This window comes from Bos mutus, chromosome 15 (assembly GCF_027580195.1).
Source record: "Bos mutus isolate GX-2022 chromosome 15, NWIPB_WYAK_1.1, whole genome shotgun sequence".
Taxonomy (NCBI): domain Eukaryota; kingdom Metazoa; phylum Chordata; class Mammalia; order Artiodactyla; family Bovidae; genus Bos; species Bos mutus.
In genome coordinates, this window is record NC_091631.1 from 48808523 (window position 1) to 48829494 (window position 20972).

The following is a 20972-nucleotide window of genomic DNA, read 5'->3' on the forward strand; positions in this document are numbered from 1 at the left end:
AGTAATTAGCCTCCAATTAAAATAAATCAATTAATTTAAAAGATGATGGCGATAAAAAGAAAGTAAAAAGAATGCCTGTAGTTCTTATAACTTACAATCAAATCTGGAAGTGGGGCTGTAGAGAAAAACACCAAAATACAAGTGCAGAACACTCACATCAGCACTGTCACTACCGGGCCGAGAAGCGTCTCCGCTGCCACAGTCAAGTCTGCCTAGCCCATCACCAGGATCTGCTTCTCCTTCACCCACTGCTAGCCCGTCAGCTAGCGGCTTGGAGGATGTAACTACAGCTCCATCCTAAAACAGATTAGGCACACATACATTAAAAACAAACAACAACAAAAAAACTCTTTCGTTATTGACCGCATAAAGAAACAGAGTCACACTGCAACCTCAATGGAGACTGTAAAAAGTTGGCCAGTTTGATGTGATCAAGAATCACTAAAAGTTCTAAAAGTCAAAGGCATAAATAACTATTAATGCTGTGGTTCTAAAATGGCATGACCTTGAAGACAGGGAAAGTGATATTTCAATAAAGATAATAAATATTCAAACTTCCAAATAAAAGCAAAAAGATAAAATAGTTTAACTTATGTAATTAATATTCCCTGCCTGTTAATAAAGATTATGACACTATAACTTGTGGTTAATTGCCTTCCAACACTTTACAACTTCAATAAATTGCCAATTCTGGGACGCAATGCTATACTGCAAACTATTATAAGCTTTTAAATTAGGAACCACAGTTTTATTCTTGGAACCGAGTAAGATTGCTGTCTTTGCTCAGTAGTAACAACAACATAAAACATTACTTATGTCAATTACTACTAAGGCAGAATACTCAAAACTTCATATAGCTAATGGAACTAAAAGAAAAAAAAAGAAATGTGTAATGAAAAGTACACTGAACCCGGAAGTCAAGAGGCCTTAAAAATGTGTGATCTTGTATGAGTCATTTAACCAAGGTTTCTCAACCATGGCATGATTTTTTTTAACTTTAAAACGAGCAGATTAGGATAGATGATTGCTGTGTGAAGCTACAGACATAACTCATGAAGAATAACAAATAAGCAGCTTTTACTCATTGCTCCATATACCAAATCTAAACATTACAGAATATAAATCTGGTTGGCATACAATGCTGAGCTATTCTTCTAATGAGACTATCATCCTCATAACTTACACCTATATAGCTAATCTATTTTTAAATTTAAAATATAGTCATTAAGAACATGAATGTGTTTTAAATTCGTCAGACTGAGTTTAAATTCCAGTTCCATGTTCCATTTAGCTACATGACCACAGACAAATTATTTAACTTATCCAAGTTTTCTTTAAGTGTTTATGTAAAATGCAGGGAAACAACAGTAATATCTAATCTCAGAGGGTTGTTTTGCAGATTAAGTATGAAAAATTATATATCCCTACTTAAAATATAATTGCCGGTCTGTTTTCAAATGGCAGAATAAACCTCAAAATGGAAATACATGTATTTAAATACATTTCAGTAATTTGTCATATCAAAGCAAAAACACTCAATTCATTCTAAAATTACTGTGGAACAAAGAAGCATGATATCATGACCAAACAATCAGAGGCCTACATTTCTTTTTTTCGCATTTTTTTTAGTTGACCATTATTTCTGTAACATCCTACACAGGACATCCTGTTGGCCTATACTAGAAAAAATAACTTTTAAAAGGGCTAACTGTAATACCGTCTGACACATTCCCAGAAGAAAATTCTCCGGCAAAATGGCGCGCAGCACTTTTAACAGTGATGTTACCTGAGCAGAGCCTGTGGCTTTGGATAACTGCTCTTGCAGCTGAGGAATGTGTTTCTTGGCCTCTTGGATCTCTTTTAGCAATCTCTGAGCAGGTGTTCGGTTGTAGTCTTCCTGCAATAGCTGAAAAGTTATAAAAATATTTCAAGAATTAACTACTTATGTCAAGAAAATATCTGAAAAGTCCATTCTTAATCAATAAAATAGCTGATGGCACTGATTATCAATAGTGTCTGATTATGATAAGTACCAACTCAACTATGCCCACTCATGTTTTTACTGGCCTGTAAATAGCCCCATTTCTAACTTAGTACCTGAAGCCGTTCCTGTTCTTTCTGTAACATTTTTCTCAGAATTTCTACTTTCTGGTTATGAACCACATTGTTTTCTTCCTAGAAAAAGAAAAAACAAACAAACAAAAAAAACCAAGAACCAACACAAGGAAAGTGAAGCTAAAATATGTATTGAAAATGAGTCATACGATGTTACATTTCAGCTCCAATTTTCAATACCTATCAGGATTTTCTTTATTTCTGGTGGTTATGACACCAAGCTTTTAGATATGACACTGAAGATAAAAGGTTATAGGGAAATTTCAACCTTTCTATTTCACTTTTGATAAAAAACACTAAAATGTTAATATCACATTCAAAAAACACTAAATGTTAATATCAGTTGGAGAAATGAAGTTGACTTAAATGTAAGAATAGTATCTTATACTTTGCCCTCCCTTGGATCTTTACTATCAAATCCCTTGCATGGCTCAAATTCCCAGTATTTCCTACCTGAAATATTAAGACCGCTCCCTAATACATCTCCTGCCATTTCTCCCAGTTTTATAACCCTATGATACTTTATCAAATTAGTCTTCCTAAAATCTTGCTATAATCACATCAGTCAAAAAATATGTAATATATCCTTAATGATCCAGTTACATGTAAATTAGCTTCATTGTTGAGACTCTTCAAAATACATAGTCTTACTTTTCCAAGCTCATCTCCTACCGTATAAATCTTTAACAAGCACCAGCCAAACAAAAATCCTGGCTATTTCTCCCCAATACTTGATGCTTTCTTGGCTCTTTACCTTTGTTTATCCTACTCTCTCTACCCGGGTTGCCTTCCTCCCCCTGACCTCCACTGCCACCACTTGAATGTTAACTGTTCTTCAAAGCTCATTTCAAATAACAGCTTTCCATAAACTCCTTCCTTATCGCAACTGGATGTGCTTTCTCCCTTCTTTGAAACCTCACAGAATTTAATATTTTCCTTCTAATAATGTCAACATCCTGCCTTTGTAGTATAATTACCTGCATACCCTTTATTCAATCTCAAACAACAAAGGTTTATTAAGTATCTAGCACTATATGCCAAGCAATATTGCAGACTCTGGGGAAACATAATGAACAAAAAACCCCTTTCCTCTTAGAATATATATTCTAAGAAGACAAAGGACCTTGACCACAGATATCTTAATTATATTTTTGTGGGAGGTACACTGTTTTGTAGATGTAAGTGTTAAATACTTGAATTAAATCTGCCATCCCAATATTGTGCAATCATTCCAATCATTATATAATTTTTTATCAGCAGCAAATTATTTTCTAGAATCTTACACTTTGAAACTCTTAACATAAAGCAAAGGCATCATTCATTATATAACGACATTTACAGAGACATTTTCCCACGCTTACCCCCATGAGCACAGGACTAGTAATTCTCTCCATATTCCCAGATGCACCAGGTGAATGGGGGGATGTCATGATGGGAGACATATGTCCAGTGACTGATGGCTCTACTTCAGAATCAGCAAGTGGAATCTGGGGCGACCCAGGGGGGCGTCCCTGAACAGTGAGAGCTACATAGGAACCAGCTTCCGGGAGAGAGATGGCAGAAAGGGGAGGAAAGGGAAAATAACATTGTCAAAAAAATTTTACAGCATTTTACTACTTAATCTTTGATAGTTCTAAAATATCTAGTTATGTGAGAAAGTTTCATCATCTGCTGGCTAATCATTTCTCCACAGAAGAAGAATCCAATCTGTTATTTCTCTTTTATGACTCCCCTACAGATCTAAAAGAACAATGCGATTTTCAGATAACAAATTATTACTCATAAGATCGGATATTACTTAAAAGCAAGTAAGATTTATGACACCAATAATTTTTTTAAATTTAGATATGAATGAGTTGTTATCAACCATCTACTAATGGCTATGCTCAATTTCTCAAATGGAAATTTAAAAAATCACCATATTAAGATGATACTAATTAAGCAAGGCTTAACTAACTCTGTAATGATGCAATTTTAAATTAACTTTAAAAAATCAGTGTGACAAAAAAAAAACCCACAAAAAAAAAGAGGAAAAAAAAAAAAGCCACAACAGAAAAGTACTAAGTTTTAATTTTAAAAATTTGGAGGAAAAGACAAATTGAGTATTTTACAGGGGAAAAAACTATAGAAAGCAAAGTTACCCATAACCAGAGACTCAACAACATATATTCATTATTTATCTAGAATAAAAAAACACTTTCCAAATAAATAACTTTTCTAGATAACTGATCTTTAATGACAGAACCTTTCTCTTATACTTTAAATTGTATTTCATAGTGTTTCTTTCCACTTACTCTTCCATGAAACTCAATGGCAACTATTTCAGTGTTTCAAGTTCCAAAAAAAAATTTTTTTTTACACTTAGTCATTAATGCTGTGATACTGGGGAGACTTTAAGTATATACACTTTTAAAGTTTTTCAATCAAAAACACTTTGTGACTGTCACAAAGTCATCTGATGTATCTTGTTGACTTATCCATGTTTGTCTTTCAAAGCTTCCTGGTTCTTCCCTTTCCTTCTTTGGATATTTTTAAACTGGTTTGATTTGAAATCACTTTTATCATGTCTAGAATCTGCACTGAAGAGCAGGACATGAGGGAACTCTACTACAAGTATAGTACACAGGGTTTAGGCATTTCAAATTTATATCTGTTTTCAATACTTAAGACTGTTTTATGCTTATTTTGAGTTTTCAGCTAGGCTCTTGTTATTGGATAAGTAATCTACTGCTATAGTCCAAGGATTTAAGTAAAACTGATATTGGAACACAGTTACCAGGCATATATTTATTATCATAAACCATATTTATATAGTACATAAAAATTTACCATGTTGTAAATTTATATGTATATATGTATTTATTTAGTACATAAATATGTACTAAATAATACTATATCTAAATATGCACTAAATAAACATATATTTATTTAGTGCATATTTGTATTGTCCATAAAAAAGTCACAGTCTCATTAACTAAGTAATCAAATTTATTCAGGTATGAGGTCTTCTAATTCTGATCTTCCCATTTCTTTTTAAAATGTACTGAAGTTAAACACTAAGAACAAAGTGACAGATTTAGAGCACTAGTACTCTGATGAAAAGGTAAAGGAATTCATGGGTTACTTTATCTAAGCAATAATAAGGCCAAGAAAGATTCCAGTGTATTAAATTTATTTTAAAGATGTCCACTTACCAAAAAGAAGTAATATTAAATAAAGAAGTAGTGTTTCTGCTTGGCCACAAACACCTGTCTCTTAACTGTAGCCTACTATCCTGTGGAATAGTCTGATAGAGCAGATTATAAATTCTTAACCCTGGGGATTTCCAAGAGAACATCACTCCCCTGGATTATTTAATCATTTGCTTATCTGAGAGAATATGATTATGTTACTTCAAGTTCCATTTCAGTTCATCGAACCATTGTGTCTGATTTTCTAACCTATTCTCTTTCAGGTCAACTCATCCATTTCTTTCAAATGTTTTCAATATAACCAAGAATGACAAGGACATTATAATCAGCCATATATATGAAGTGGACTAAAGATGAAGTGAAAAACAGTGAAAGTGTTAGTCACTCTTTGTGACCCCATGGACTGCGGCCCGCCAGTCTCCTCTGTCCACAGCAATTCTCCTGGCAAGAAGACTAGAGTGGGTAGCTATTTCCAACTGAGGGACCAAACCTGCATCTCCTGTATTGCAGGTGGATTCTTTTCTGTCTGAGCCACCAGGGACTAAAGATAGTTATTAGTAAGTTAAGAATTTTCACCTCAGACTTTAACATAGGGGTCAGTAAACTCCAGCCAAGGGACTAAATTCAACCCACAGATTATTCTGGCAAATAAAGTTTTACTGAAACACAGCCATGTCCATTCACTGATGGATTCTCTATGCCTACTTTTACACTATAATGAGAGTCAAGTGGCAAACTATCTGGCCCACAAAGCCTAAAAAAATTACTATCTGGCCTGTTGCAGAAAATGTTTGCTGATCTTTGCTTTAAGGGTTTCAGAAAACAAAACTGAGAATAACATTCACTTACATTTGATTAGCTTCACCACTTCCAAATGGTTTGAATGAGTCACCAGAGTTCCATTCACCTATAAAAAAATGAAAACAGTGTGTGTCAGATACATTCTAATTGAGACAATGGATAAACTGACTTTAGGAATTGTTATACACAATACAACCAATTATAATATAGTAAACAGGCCTACATAAAAACGTGTATATATCTGGTTCAATATTCACTTTTACCACTATTCTACAAGGTATATGTGTGTGCATGCAAGCAAAGTCACTTCAGTCATATCTGACTGTGTGACCCTATGGACTGCAGCCCGCCAGACTACTCTGTCCACGAGATCAAGGCAACAAGACTGGAGTGGGTTGCCATGTCCTCCTTCCAGGGGATCTTCCCGACCCAGGGATCAAACCCCTGTCTCTTATGTCTCCTGCACTGGCAGGCAGTATCTTTACCACTAGCACCACCAGGGAAGTCCTCTATAACGTATACTCAGCAACAAAATGAACTTGAGCACCAAAAAAGGCCTTGCTTTAAAGGACATTATAACTTATTCACCATGAAAAATGATAAATATACTATGCAACAGATACACAAATCCTTCACAGTGAAGAACGCTTGCAAATAGAAAAGCTCTTTATGCTTTTAATTGCAAATTCATTGGTTTTCCAAAAGCATAATACATTTTTCAAAAGATGAATAACCAATATTCTACAATAATATTCAATTTACCTTTTGTTTTCTGATCATGACCTAATCTTTACAGAGAAAATTAAATTTTCAGGCAGGCTAAATGTAGGAAGTGTTCTCCACAATTTCCACTAAGCCAGAGAAATTAAAGTAAAAATATCAAACATGGATCTAATATTAACATTATTTTTTCTGAGGCAAGTAATACTAATTTTTACAAGTTCAAATTTATCAGTATATAAAATCGAAGCAAAAGTACACTTGTCATGCCCACCAGAGACGATCACTATTAAGCATGATGCTTAATCTTTGAGATGCTATTCTAATATCAGACAAGCATACACACACATTATAACTGTCTTTTTCTGCAAATAAAAAAAATACTGTTTTATTGTATTATGGATGCCTTTCAATATAGGTACAAATAGACCTAATCTACTCTTTTTAAGAGCTAGAGATGTAATGCAATTTACTTCTCTGCTGCTGCTAAGTCGCTTCAGTCGTGTCCGACTGTGCAACCCCATAGATGGCAGCCCACCAGGCTCCTCCGTCCCTGGGGCTCTCCAGGCAAGAATACTGGACTGGGTTGCCATCTTCTTCTTCAATTTATTTCTCTAGCCCTCAGCTTATGCATATTTAGATTGCTTACAAGTTTTCAACGTGATAAAGCTTAAGTAAATTTTCCTATATACATATCACCTCACATCTGAACACCATTTCCTTAGATAAGTTCCTAAAGCAAGACTGTGGTCAAAGTTTATATACTTTCTAAAAATATGTAACTTTTGATATCTATTCACAAATTTCCATCCAAATAGGTTTTACCTAATTTATATTCACAAGTTTGTAAGAGTAGATTCCCAAACTATATCAAATGTGTATTAGCAGTCTTTAAAATTCCTGACAAGCAAATATATTTTTACCTATCATTTAATTTCTACTTCTTTGCTATCAATGAGATTGGACATATCCTCATTGATATATTATTTATTTCAATTACGCTGGGGAACTGTCTGATAAATTCTTTGCCCATCTTTCTATTAGACTATTCTTTTGTTAGTAATTTAAAAGTGTTCTTTATAGTATATTATATTCTATAATATATTTCAAATATTTATTTCAGATAGTTCTTTGTAAATATGTTATGTCTTTTCCTGTACAGTAATTTGATTTTAAGTAATCACATTAGTCAGTTGCCTAATAATTAGTGACTAATCGGGAGGCCTGGCGTGCTGCGATTCATGGGCTCACAAACAGTCGGACACGACTGAGCGACTGAACTGAACTGAACTGAACTGAATCCATACTTACTCTACTGATCAAAACTCAAGGCCTGTTTCTGGACCCTCTATTGTGTTCCACAGATAGATCCATATTTATACTATAGTCACTTGCTTTGAATTAATCTATACCATCTCACCTCCCACTTACCTCTTCCCATAATACCTTTGCAAAATTTGTTTAGAAGAAATAATCATTTGGAAGTCTGACAAGGAATGGCACACCTCCCAAATTTATTAATACATTATGATGAGAATTTCTTGCTAAGAGATTAACTTGGAGAACTAAGGTCTTTACAACAGTGAGCTACTCTCCTGTCCAAGAACACACATGACTCTATTTATTCAAAACTTGTATTATGCTTTTCAGTAAAGGGTAACATTAAGATAAATGAAATAAATTTTTATAGTCAATAAATCCATCACCCTATAATGTGTAGCTTTTAATAAAAATTCAAGCTAAAAAGTTAAAATATGGCTAATATATGCTGCCTTATATTTCTACCATAAATTTCCTAACAGTCTTTTCCTTACCTTGATGATTCGATCACCTGTCTGTACTCCAGCCCGCATGGCTGCTCCATCTGTAACAGAAATTAATTCTTAAAATGTAATTCATTTACATTCACTGACAATCTTCTCAAAAGAGAAGCATGTAACAAAACAGTGAAAAACATGGATTGTAAAGTCAGACAGACAAGGTCCAACTCCTGCTTCTGCCACTCACTAGCTGGGTGACCATGGTCAGATTTTACGTTTGTTTTTTTTTTTTCACTCTAAGACTCAATATCCCCTGTAAAATGGAGATTAAAAAGTACCAAAGTACCTCCCTCAAATTACAGCAACTAAAATAAAGTATTCAATATATGGTAATATTGCAGTAGTATAAGATATTATAGTCATTTGAGGGGAAAAGACAGATATTTTTGCGCCTACGACCATTTCTTTAATCTGTCACTACCTAAATATCTCTGGTGCCATGAAGAAAAAAAAATTATAAAAACTTCTATAAGTGATGATGCTTAAAGTATCATGACTAAAGGGTCATGTGATTTTTCTAAAACATACAAGAACTTTTTTCTTTCCATAAAATACAAAAGGAAATCAACTGGGATAAATTCATGCCTATAACACTAAAGACAAATCTAGTACAGTAAGGCCATATGACCTATAATTATGCAATTATTTTATTCTAAGCAATAGACATTATTTAAGCTTTTCTATTCTTACTCTGTTTGCTCCCAGTGACAAGACTGTTTTTTTTTAAAAATGCCTTGCCTTCTTTGACAGACTGTACGAACACTGGATTGTCTCCACTGACCGTCAGCCCAAATCCATTGTCATCCTTCTGGATGATCACACAACGCTGAACAAGACCTGCACGAGAACCACAGGATAAAGAGAGAAGGGAAGAGAAAACAGAGGGGGAAAAAAGTCAATAATCATATTATTAGTAATGAACTGCATTCTACCTGGAGAAACACAAGGCAGCACATGAAACCCATTTAAAAATAAAGAGCACTAACCCCGTAAGCAAAACACACACAAGAATATCACAGAGTCATATATATTGGTTTCTCAAAGGAAAGGTAGGATTGCTCCAGGATTAAAAATAGCTAAGGCGAACTGGAAAAGGTAAAGTATTAGAGAGGAGACAGACGGAAGCCCATTCAAGTCTATGCAATTTATTTGTAATATAAAATTCTACCCCCACTTTGTTGTGTTTTTAAGTGCTCTAAATGGTATTTAAACCCAAGACAATCGAACATTCTGGGACATTACGCTAGCAGCAGCCCATGGTACACTCTAGAGAAGTTCAGTATTACTCTCAAAAAAACATATTCAGAAAAGCAGACTATTAAAAAGGAAGGAATGCTTAGAGAGCACCTGTGGCTCTTCTGAAAAGTCTAACGGAAAGAAACACTTTGGCTTACAGAAATAATAAAAAGAAAAGACAGTAGAAAAGACACAAGAACTTGTGAACTTAACCAGCTCTTTGATTTCTTTCATATACTTACCTGATTGCTACAGAGAAATTTGTTTTCCTTCCAGTTAAACAGCAAACAAAAATTGTCAAGGTAAGGTGAGAGAAAGAAGACCACAACCAAAGGAACAGGGATAAAACAGAACCCTGATTAGTGCCCAGGGCTGTTTTTATCATAGAGCAAGATCGGGAGATCCTGAACTCTGTGTTAGTCAAAGGTTTAATATATACTTCCAGCTTTACAGACTCTAAATGCTTCACCAAAAATGAATATGTAAAAACAATATATAAAAATAACACAAGTATAATGATGATTAGCAAATAAAAACTACTTCAAAATTAAGGTTTTTATACAGAGGTATGATCTTTTAAATAACTTTGGTGTACAAAACAAAGGAAGTGCTAAAGACTGCACGTTAATGAATATACATGCATATTTCTTGCTATAAATGAAATGACACAAGTTATGAGCTTCCCTAGTGGCTCACACGGCAAAGAAACTGCTTGCGATGAGGGAGACCTGGGTTAGATCCCTGGGTTGGGAAGATCCCTTGGAGGACGGCATGGGAATCCATTCCAGTATTCTTGCCTGGAGAATCCCATTGGACAGAGAAGCCTGGCAGGCTACAGTCCATGGGATTGCAGAGTCGGACACAACTGAGTGACTAAGCACAGCACACATGAGCCTGCTACAGATGACAAACGAGAATAACTGGATCCCTAAATGGAAAAGAGGAATCTTAAACCTTAATTTATTAACTGACAACAAACCATGAACCTTAAGATAAAAGCTAAAACTTTTCATAAGAACACACAGGAACAAACCTTCAAGACCTTAGGATAGGCAGAGATCTTTCAGGATGCAAAATGCACCAATCATAAAGAAAAACCCAGCAAACTGGATTCAAAATTTTAAATAATTGCTTTCCTAAAGACAGTAATAAGAAAATGAAAAAGCAAGGCACAGACTGGGAGAAAACATTTGTAATACAAATACTGATAAAGCACTTGTATCCAGATTCTTATTTTAAAAACAACTTTACAATCCAGTAATGGAAGACATAGTTTAAAGAGACAAAAGATTTGAACAAACACATCACACACAAAGATGCACAGTGGCCAATAAGCACGTGCAAAGGTACAGTACTCACATCTGCTGTCTTCACGAAAATGCAAGTTAAAACACAATGAGACACCACTATATATTAACCAATGGCTAAAAATGAAAAGACAGGTAATACCAAGAACCAGAAAGGGTGCGGAACAACTGGAACTCTTATACAATGCTGGTGGGAATGTTAGATGGTGGGAATTTCTTAAAAAGGTAAGCATATAATTACACATGCCCCAACATCTTCACTCCTATGAGGAATGAAAACTCATGTCCACATAAAGACTGGTAAAAAAAAAATGTTCTCAGCAAGTTTTCCTCATTAAGAGTGAAAAACTAGAAACAACTCAGTTCCGTTGGTCAGTCACGTCCGACTCTTTGCGACCCCATGAACCGCAGCACCCCATGCCTCCCTATCCATCTCCAACTCACAGTCTACCCAAACCCATGTCCATTGACTCGGTGATGCAATCCAACCATCTCATCCTCTGTCATCCCCTTCTCCTCCTGCCCTCAATCTTTCCCAGCATCAGGGTCTTTTCAAACGAGTCAGCTCTTCACATCAGGTGGCCAAAGTACTGGAGTTTCAGTTTCAACATCAGTCCTTCTAATGAACACCCAGGACTGATCTCCTTTAGGATGGACTGGTTGGATCTCCTTGCAGTCCAAGGGACTCTCAAGAGTCTTCTCCAACACCACAGTTCAAAAGCATCAATTCTTCGGTGCTCAGCTTTCTTTATAATCCAACTCACATCCATACATGACCACTGGAAAAACCATAGCCTTGACTAGACGAACCTTTGTTGACAAAGTAATGTCTGCTTTTCAATGTGCTGTCTAGGCTGGTCATAACTTTCCTTCCAAGGAGTAAGCATCTTTTAATTTCATGGCTGCAATCACAATCTGCAGTGATTTTGAAGCCCCAAAAAATAAAGTCTGACACTATTTCCACTGTTTCCCCATCTATTTCCCATGAAGTGATGGGACCAGATGCCATGATCTTAAGTTTTCTGAATGTTGAGCTTTAAGCCAACTTTTTCACTCTCCTCTTTCACTTTCATCAAGAGGCTCTTTAATTCTTCTTCACTTTCTGTCATAAGGGTAGTGTCATCAGCATATCTGAGCTTACTGATATTTCTCCCAGTAATCTTGATTCCAGCTTGTGCTTCCTCCAGCCCAGCGTTTCTCATAATGTGCTCTGCATATAAGTTAAATAAGCAGGGTGACAATATACAGCCTTGACGTACTCCTTTTCCTATTTGGAACCAGTCTGTTGTTCCATGTCCAGTTCTAACTGTTGCCTCCTGACCTGCATACAGGTTTCTCAAGCTGCAGGTCAGGTGGTCTGGTATTCCCATCTCTTTCAGAATTTTCCACAGTTGATTGTGATCCACACAGTCAAAGGCTTTGGCATAGTCAAGAAAGCACAAATAGATGTTTTTCTGGAACTCTCTTGCTTTTTCGATGATCCAGCAGATGTTGGCAATTTGATCTCTGGTTCCTCTGCCTTTCCTAAAACCAGCTTGAACATCAGGAAGTTCATGGTTCACGTACTGCTGAAGCCTGGCTTGGAGAATTTTGAGCTTTACTTTACTAGCGTGTGAGATGAGTGCAATTGTGCGGTAGTTTGAGCATTCTTTGGCATCGCCTTTCTTTGGGATTGGAATGAAAACTGACCTTTTCCAGTCCTGTGGCCACTGCTGAGTTTTCCAAATGTGCTGGCATATTGAGTGCAGCACTTTCACAGCATCATCTTTTAGGATTTGCCAATAGCTCAACTGAAATTCCATTACCTCTACTAGCTTTGTTCGTAGTGATGCTTTCTAAGGCCCACTTGACTTCACATTCCAGGATGTCTGGCTCTAGGCGAGTGATCACACCATCATGATTATCTGGGTCATGAAGATCTTTTTTGTACAGTTCTTCTGTGTATTCTTGCCACCTCTTCTTAATATCCTCTGCTTCTGTTAGGTCCATACCATTTCTGTGCTTTATCGAGCCCATCGTTGCTTGAAATGTTCTCTTGGTATCTCTAATTTTCTTGAAGAGATCTCTAGTCTTTCCCATTCTATTGTTTTCCTCTATTTCTTTGCACTGATCTCTGAGGAAGTCTTTCTTATCTCTCCTTGCTATTCTTTGGAACTCTGCATTCAAATGGGTATATCTTTCCTTTTTCTCCTTTGCTTTTTGCTTCTCTTCTGCACAGCTATTTGTAAGACCTCCTCAGACAGCCATTTTGCTTTTTTGCATTTCTTTTTCTTGGGGATGGTCTTGATCCCTGTCTCTTGTACAATGTCACGAACCTCATTCCATAGTTCATCCATAGTTCATCAGCACTCTGTCTATCACATCTAGTCCCTTAAATCTATTTCACTTCCACTTCACTATCCACTATTCTACTTCACTATCACTTCCACTGTTAGTCATAAGGGATTTGGTTTAGGACATACCTGAATGGTCTAGTGGTTTTCCCTATTTTCTTCAATTTAAGTCTGAATTTGGTAACAAGGAGTTCATGATCTGAGCTACAGTCAGCTCCCAGTCTTGTTTTTGCTGACTGTATAGAGCTTCTCCATCTTTGGCTGCAAAGAATATAATCAATCTGATTTTGGTGTTGACCATCTGGTGATGTCCATGTGTAGAGTCTTCTCTTGTGTTGTTGGAAGAGGGTGTTTGCTATGACCAGTGCGTTCTCTTGGCAGAACTCTATTAGTCTTTGCCCTGCTTCATTCCGTATTCCAAGGCCAAATTTGCCTGTTACTCCAGGTGTTTCTTGACTTCCTACTTTTGCATTCCAGTCCCCTATAATGAAAAGGACATCTTTTTTGGGTGTTAGTTCTAAAAGGTCTTGTAGGTCTTCATAGTACTGTTCAACTTCAGCTTCTCCAGTGTTACTGGTTGGGGCATAGACTTGGATTACCATGATATTGAATGGTTTGCCTTGGAAACAAACAGAGATCATTCTGTCATTTTTGAGATTGCATCCAAGTATTGGATTTCGGACTCTTTTGTTGACTATGATGGCTACTCCATTTCTTCTAAGGGATTCCTGCCCACAGTAGTAGATAAAATGGTCATCTGAATTAAATTCACCTATTCCAGTCATCTTAGTTTGCTGATTTCTAGAATGTCGATGTTCACTCTTGCCATCTCCTGTTTGACCACTTCCAATTTGCACTGATTCATGGACCTGACATTCCAGGTTTCTATGCAATGTTGCTCTTTACAGCATTGGACTTTGCTTCTATCACCAGTCACATCCACAACTGGGTATTGTTTTTGCTTTGGCTCCATCCCTTCATTCTTTCTGGAGTTATTTCTCCACTAATCTCCAGTAGCATATTGGGCACCTAGTGACCTGGGGAGTTCCTCTTTCAGTATCCTATCATTTTGCCTTTTCATACTGTTCATGGGGTTCTCAAGGCAAGAATACCGAAGTGGTTTGCCATTCCCTTCTCCAGCAGACCACATTCTGTCAGTTGTCCATTAACAGACAAATAAATTTTTTTTTAAAATAGTCATATATCCATTATAATAGAATACTACTTAGCAAGAAAAAAAAGTAAAGAACTACTCACACATGCAACTAATATGGATCACAAAAACATCACATTAAGCAAAAGAAGGAAGATACAAAAGACTATAAATATTACATGATTCCAATGTAGAACAAGCCAAAAAGTCAACTGTAGTAACAAAAAGCAGATTAGTGGTTGCCTAAGGACAAGACGGATGGAGAGGTAAGAATGACTGCAATGAGACATATGAAACAACTTTTTGGGTTGATGGAAATGTTGTGTATCTTAATTAATGTAATGGTTGTATGAATATGTATCTGTCAAGACTTACTGAATTGTATATTTAATATGAGTGCATCGTATTTTATGTAAATTGGATCTCAAAAAAGTTAACTTTCAACTTTAAAAAAATGAGACCTCAATTCTAGAGTCTACCAAGTACTAAACAATATTTGAATTCACAAATTCACCACTCTTCTAAAATAGGAAACCGTAATGTGGGCAGAGGAAAGATAACCACCAGAATTTAACCATTTTTGTTTAATGTTGCTTCCTTCAAGTAATTAGGAAAAATTCTAAATAGAATGAGTATGAATGCATAAAATCATGGAAAAAGACATGCTTTATTACAATTCTTAGTATATAATACAATAAATATAAGTATCAGAGAATGATATTATACAGAAAGTTTTAAAAATGCAAGCCCAGCTTTAGAAACATAAAACATCTGATGAGCTTCTTTACAGTCATTTGAAATATCAAAATAGATATTTTGAATTTTTGAATATCATAAGTCAAGACAGCCGCAACACTGAATATGTATTTTTTCATGCTATAACCATCCCCCCCAGTTATCTCATCTCACTTCCAAAGGGCTGAAAATCAGTGAGTTAGAGGATTCTAATATTGATGTTTGCTTGCTAAGCTATTGATCTTCTTAAGCAGACTCTCTTTCAGGTTCCTGTAGAAAATTGAGTGCTTGTACACAGTGAGAGGAGTAATGGAGGTTAAGAGTTTGTTATATTTGTGTATTTCACTTGAATAAAATGAACCTAAAGTCTCTAGCTTAATGTCTGACAAATACTAAGGGCTAATAAGTGTGAGTTGTTACTTTATTATGATAAGGGGTGAGTTGCCCTTGGATTTTCCTGCTCAGAAATATATTATTTATCTATGCCATCAATTAAAAATCATTTAAAAATACTTTTGTGTCAACAAACTCATATTAATATAAATAATCCTTAGTAGAGTCAATCCTCATTTATGTCTTTGTCTGAATTTTGTTTTAATAGACCAGCAAATTACTTTGAGATTGGTTAGGGAATGTGGACATTTTACAAAGCTTCTTGTGATAACTTTAGAAGATGAGAGACAGCAAGAAGGCCTCAAGAAACAAATCATCTTCTCTTATAAAATTTTTCCTAAATATCAAGACTGGGTTAGGTGTCCCATTCTAACTACCACTGCACCCTCTGCTTACTCTCAGAGCATCTTTATCAGTCACAAGTGATTTGCGTTTATCCTCTTACTAGATTACACACTTTTAAGAATTCAGGGCACTACCTTGTTTACGAACTTATCTCAGGACCTGGTAAATGTTCTGGAATAAAAGGAAAATTTTTAAATTGCTAATGAATTAATAGGAGTCTAGCTGCTGCTGCTGCTAAGTCGCTTCAGTTGTGTCCAACTCTGTGCGACCCTATGGACAGCAGCCCACCAGGCTCCTCTCTCCACAGGATTCTCTAGGCAAGAATACTGAAGAGGGTTGCCATTTCCTTCTCCAACAGGAGTCTAGAGATGGATGGAAACTTAGAAAGGGAGGTGATCAGAGATTAAAAAAAAAATACCAACACACAATTAATTTTAGCAAATATGCTTATGGTCCTAATAGACTAAGTATTGAAAAAATATATTAGGGTTACTTCAGAATACTGTTGTATTCTCCAATTCAAATTTGTTCTGTGTGATAACTTTCCCCTTTGATTCTACATTAAAAGGAAAAGATAAAGAGCAAAGAAGAAAAAGCAATGTGCACATCATATCCACCTCTTTCTTCTCCTTAATACCATTATACTGTCCACTTATTATTATTATAAGTCCATCTACCAGTCTGAGAGTCTGACATACTTGAACATCTAAGAATTACTAGGCCACCAATACAAAAAGAAAACACATACATAGCCAATTCAGGATCTATAGAATTCAAATTATTAAAATGTTCTACTTATCGTAAACCAGAAGATGTTTTAACCACCACAGAGGATAAATTCCACCAAGTACTAAACAGTATTTGAATTCACAAATTCACCACTCTTACAAAATAGGAAGCCATAGTACTGACATCACCAGTACTAACTAGTCGTATTTTTGAAATGTCCTTTTTGACAAAAAGCATTTTTTTTTGGGGGGCAAATCTGTATTAAGCATCTACTAGTTATTTAACACTGTAATCTGTAGGTGTTATAAGCAATACAGAACTACTAGGAGTCTTTGCTCTCAAAGAACTTAAAATCTTGGTGGGGAAGGGTAATAAAGAAACAGATAGGGCCCATAGACGGCAGCCCACCAGGCTCCCCCGTCCCTGGGATTCTCCAGGCAAGAACACTGGAGTGAGTTGCCATTTCCTTCTCCAATGCGTGAAAGTGAAAAGTTAAAGTGAAGTCGCTCAGTTGTGTCCGACTCTTCACAACCCCATGGACTGCAGCCCACCAGGCTCCTCTGCCCATGGGATCCTCCAGGCAAGAGTACTAGAGTGGGTTGCCATTGCCTTCTCCAAGAATATGATAAAATAACAGGCCCAATATGTTATTAAAGAAGGACGAGATTTAAAAAATGGACTCCTAATTACAGAATGTCTATTTCCAAATTTTATTAACTAAAAAAAAAAAAAAAAAAAAACACCTTTGACCATGTTAACTTTTTCTGGTTCTTACAACACATATTGTCCATGGTTTGTTTGCTGTTTTCTGGTTTATTTTTCTAATCCCCTTATTCTCTGCCATAAAGATTATTCATTATAATCACCATACAAATGTGTTTATCTCTGAATACATGTTTTTGTAAGGTCACAAAATGACTTTAACATGAACTGTAACCAAGTATTTTGTATGAAGACAGGCAGAGAGAGTATTCAATGAGTAAGGTAACGATAACCTAAATTTGAGATTTAGTCACAGGAATATTTCTTTACTCTCACTGTCCTTAATGCCATGTAAAGATTTTTTTTTTTTTTCCCCACAAATGTTTATAACTGCATATGGAGCACTGGTAATCAAGTGCACATCTCTATTATCATACTTACAAAACAGGATTTCTTCTGTACCAGACTGTGAACTTCTAGAAAGCAGGTACAGTCTCCTATACCTTTTAATCCATCCCTTATCATAGTACCTGGTGTATAATTGGTGCTCAATGAATATTTACTAATTTGAACTTATTTTATAAATATATCATACTCAAGTCATTTTTCAAGAAAAAGTAAAATCATATCCCTGAAAACTATGCTAAGTGAGGAAATACTTCTATACAGACACTAACCTTCTGTCCTAAATTCTAACTAACTTGATTCTCTATCTACCCTAAAATAACTTTAGTTACAAATAAGTTTTTCTTTATTTCTTGTCTTTTAAGAAGCTGGAAGCTGATAATAAATGTCATGCTTCATGTTATCAGTGAAGTAAAAGTAGACAGTCTATCAAATTTATGTAAATATTATCCTTTCCTAATATTTTCCCCTTTATAAACAAAGGATATGTTTTCCTGTTAAAATACTGTGGCTTTTTTTCCAATGTTTTTTTACTGAAGTACCATTAACTTACAAATTCTGTTAATTTCAGGCATATAACATAAACAGTGTTTTTGCAGATTATATTCCATTACAGGTTATTACAAGATACTCAGTATACTTCCCTATGCTATACAGTATATCCTTGTTTATCTATTTTATATACTGTAGTTTGTATCTATTAATTCCTACCTCAAATCTGTACTTCCTCCCTTCCCTCTTTCCTTTGGTAACCAAAGTTTGTTTTCTGTATCTGTGACTCTGTTTTGTATATACATTCATCTGTATTGTTTTTAGATCCCACATATAAGTTATATCATATAGTCTTTGTCCTTCTCTGTCTGACTTATTTCACTACGCATAATGCTCTCTAGGTCTATCCATGTGGCTACAAATGGCATTATTTCATTTTTAATGGCTGAGTAATATTCCTTGATGTGTGTTATGATGTCCCTCTTTGTACACATACATAAGATATTCTTTTTTTTAAATTGAAGTATAGTTGATGGCTCAGTGGTAAAGAACCCGCCTGACAATGCAGGTTCCCTGGGTTGGGAAGATTCCCTGGAGAAGGAAATGGCAACTGACTCCAGTATTCTTGCCTGAGAAACCCTATGGACAGGGCCTGGTGGGCTACAGGGGTCCCATGGGCTCCATGGGGGTCCCAAAGAGTTAGACATGGCTTAGCAATTGAGCACGAGCATGATTTATAAAAGTTGGTTCACAATATTGTGTTAGTTTCAGGTGTACAACTAAGTGATTCAGTTATATACATATTTATTCTTCATATTATTTTCCATTATAGGTTATTACAACATATTGAATGTAGTTCCTGTATTGCTGCATCTTCTTAATCCAATCATTTGTTGGCAAGCACTTGAGCTGGTTCCACATCTTGGCTATTATAAATAGTGCTGCTATGAACACTGTGGTGCATTGTCTTTTCCAATTAGCATTTCTGTTTTTCCAGCTATATACCCAGGAGTGGAACTGCTGAACCATATGGTAGTTCTATTTTTAGTTTTTTAAGGAACTCAAACTGTCTTCCACAGTGCCTGTACCAATTTACCTTTCCTCCTATGGTGTACAAGGGTTCCCTTTTCTCCACAGCTTCTCTAACATCTGTTATTTGTAGACTTTTTGATGGTCGTCATTCTAACAGGTATGAGGTAATACCTCATTGTGGTTTTGATTAGCATTTCTTAATAACCAGCAGTGATGAGCACTGTTTCACATGCCTGTTAGCCATCTACATATTTTCTTTGAAAAATGGCTATTCAAGTCTTCTGCACATTTTTTGACTGGATTGTTTTTTCCTTGATATTAAATTGTAATGAGTTCTTTGTATATTTTGGATATTAACCCCTTGTTGTCACATCATTTGCAAATGTTTTTCCCATTCCACAGGTTGTCTTTTTGATGTTTTCCTTCACTGTGCAAAAGCTTTTGAGTTTATTTAGGTCTCATTTGTTTATTTCTGCTCTTATTTCTTTTGCCTTAGGAGACTTATCCAAGAAAATTTTGCTACAATTTATGTCAAAGAGTATTCAATGCTCTCTTCTAGCAATTTTATGGTTTTGGGTCTTACATTTAGGTCTTTAAACCATTTTGAGTTTATTTTTGTATATGGTATGAAGGAATGTTATAGTTTCATTGTTTTACATATGGTCATCCAGCTTTCCCAGCATCACTTGAAGAGATTATCTTTTCTCCATTGTTTATCTTGCCCACTTTGTTATAGATTAATTGACTGTAGATGTATAGATTTATTTCTGGGCTCTCTATTCTGTGCCATTGATCTATGCATTTGTTTTTGTGCCAGTACCATGCTGTTCTGACTACTATAGCTTTGGAGTATAGTTTGAAGTTTGAGAGGATTATACCTCCCTCCAGTTTGTTCTTTTGTCTCAGAATTGGTTTGGCAATTTGAGGTCACTGGTAATTCCATATAAACTTTAGGATTATTTGTTCTAGTCCTGCAGAAAATGTCTTGTGTATTCTGACTGCACTTAAATCTGTAGATTGCTTTGAGTAATATGGCTATTTTAATAATATTAATTCTTTTAATCTAAGAGTCTGGAATATCTTTCTACTTCTTTGAGTCATATTCAATTTTCTTCATCACTGTTTTACAGTTTTTTAGAATACAGGTCTTTCACTTCCTTGCTTAGGTTTATTCCTAGTTATTTTATTATTTTGATGTGATCTTAAATGGAACTGTCTTTTTTACTTTCTCTGATATTTCATTATTAGTGTATAATAGAAATGCAACAGATTTCAGTATATTAATCTTGTATCCTGCAATATTCCTCAATTTGTTGACTGGTTCTAGCAGTATTTTTGTGCAGAATTTAGGGTTCTCTATATAAAGCATCATGTCATATGTAAAGAGTGACAGTTTCACCTCTTCCCTACTATTTTGTATATCTTTTCTTTAAAAAAATTTTTTTTGTCAGACAGCTGTGGCT

The 20972-nt window shown here is 35.4% G+C and overlaps 1 protein-coding gene across 2 annotated transcripts in view; it reads right to left on the reverse strand.

Annotated features, from left to right (window-relative positions):
- The window catches only part of ARHGEF12 (Rho guanine nucleotide exchange factor 12), a 168070-nt gene that overhangs the window by 54111 nt on the left and 92987 nt on the right, over window positions 1–20972 (reverse strand). For both annotated transcript variants that reach the window (XM_070384072.1, XM_070384071.1), the window contains 7 exons: window positions 9386–9484; window positions 8642–8691; window positions 6156–6213; window positions 3477–3655; window positions 2098–2175; window positions 1787–1906; window positions 157–297 (listed from right to left, as the gene is read on the reverse strand). In XM_070384072.1, the coding sequence (XP_070240173.1) occupies window positions 157–297; window positions 1787–1906; window positions 2098–2175; window positions 3477–3655; window positions 6156–6213; window positions 8642–8691; window positions 9386–9484 (725 nt within the window). The remainder of the gene's footprint in view (window positions 1–156; window positions 298–1786; window positions 1907–2097; window positions 2176–3476; window positions 3656–6155; window positions 6214–8641; window positions 8692–9385; window positions 9485–20972) is intronic.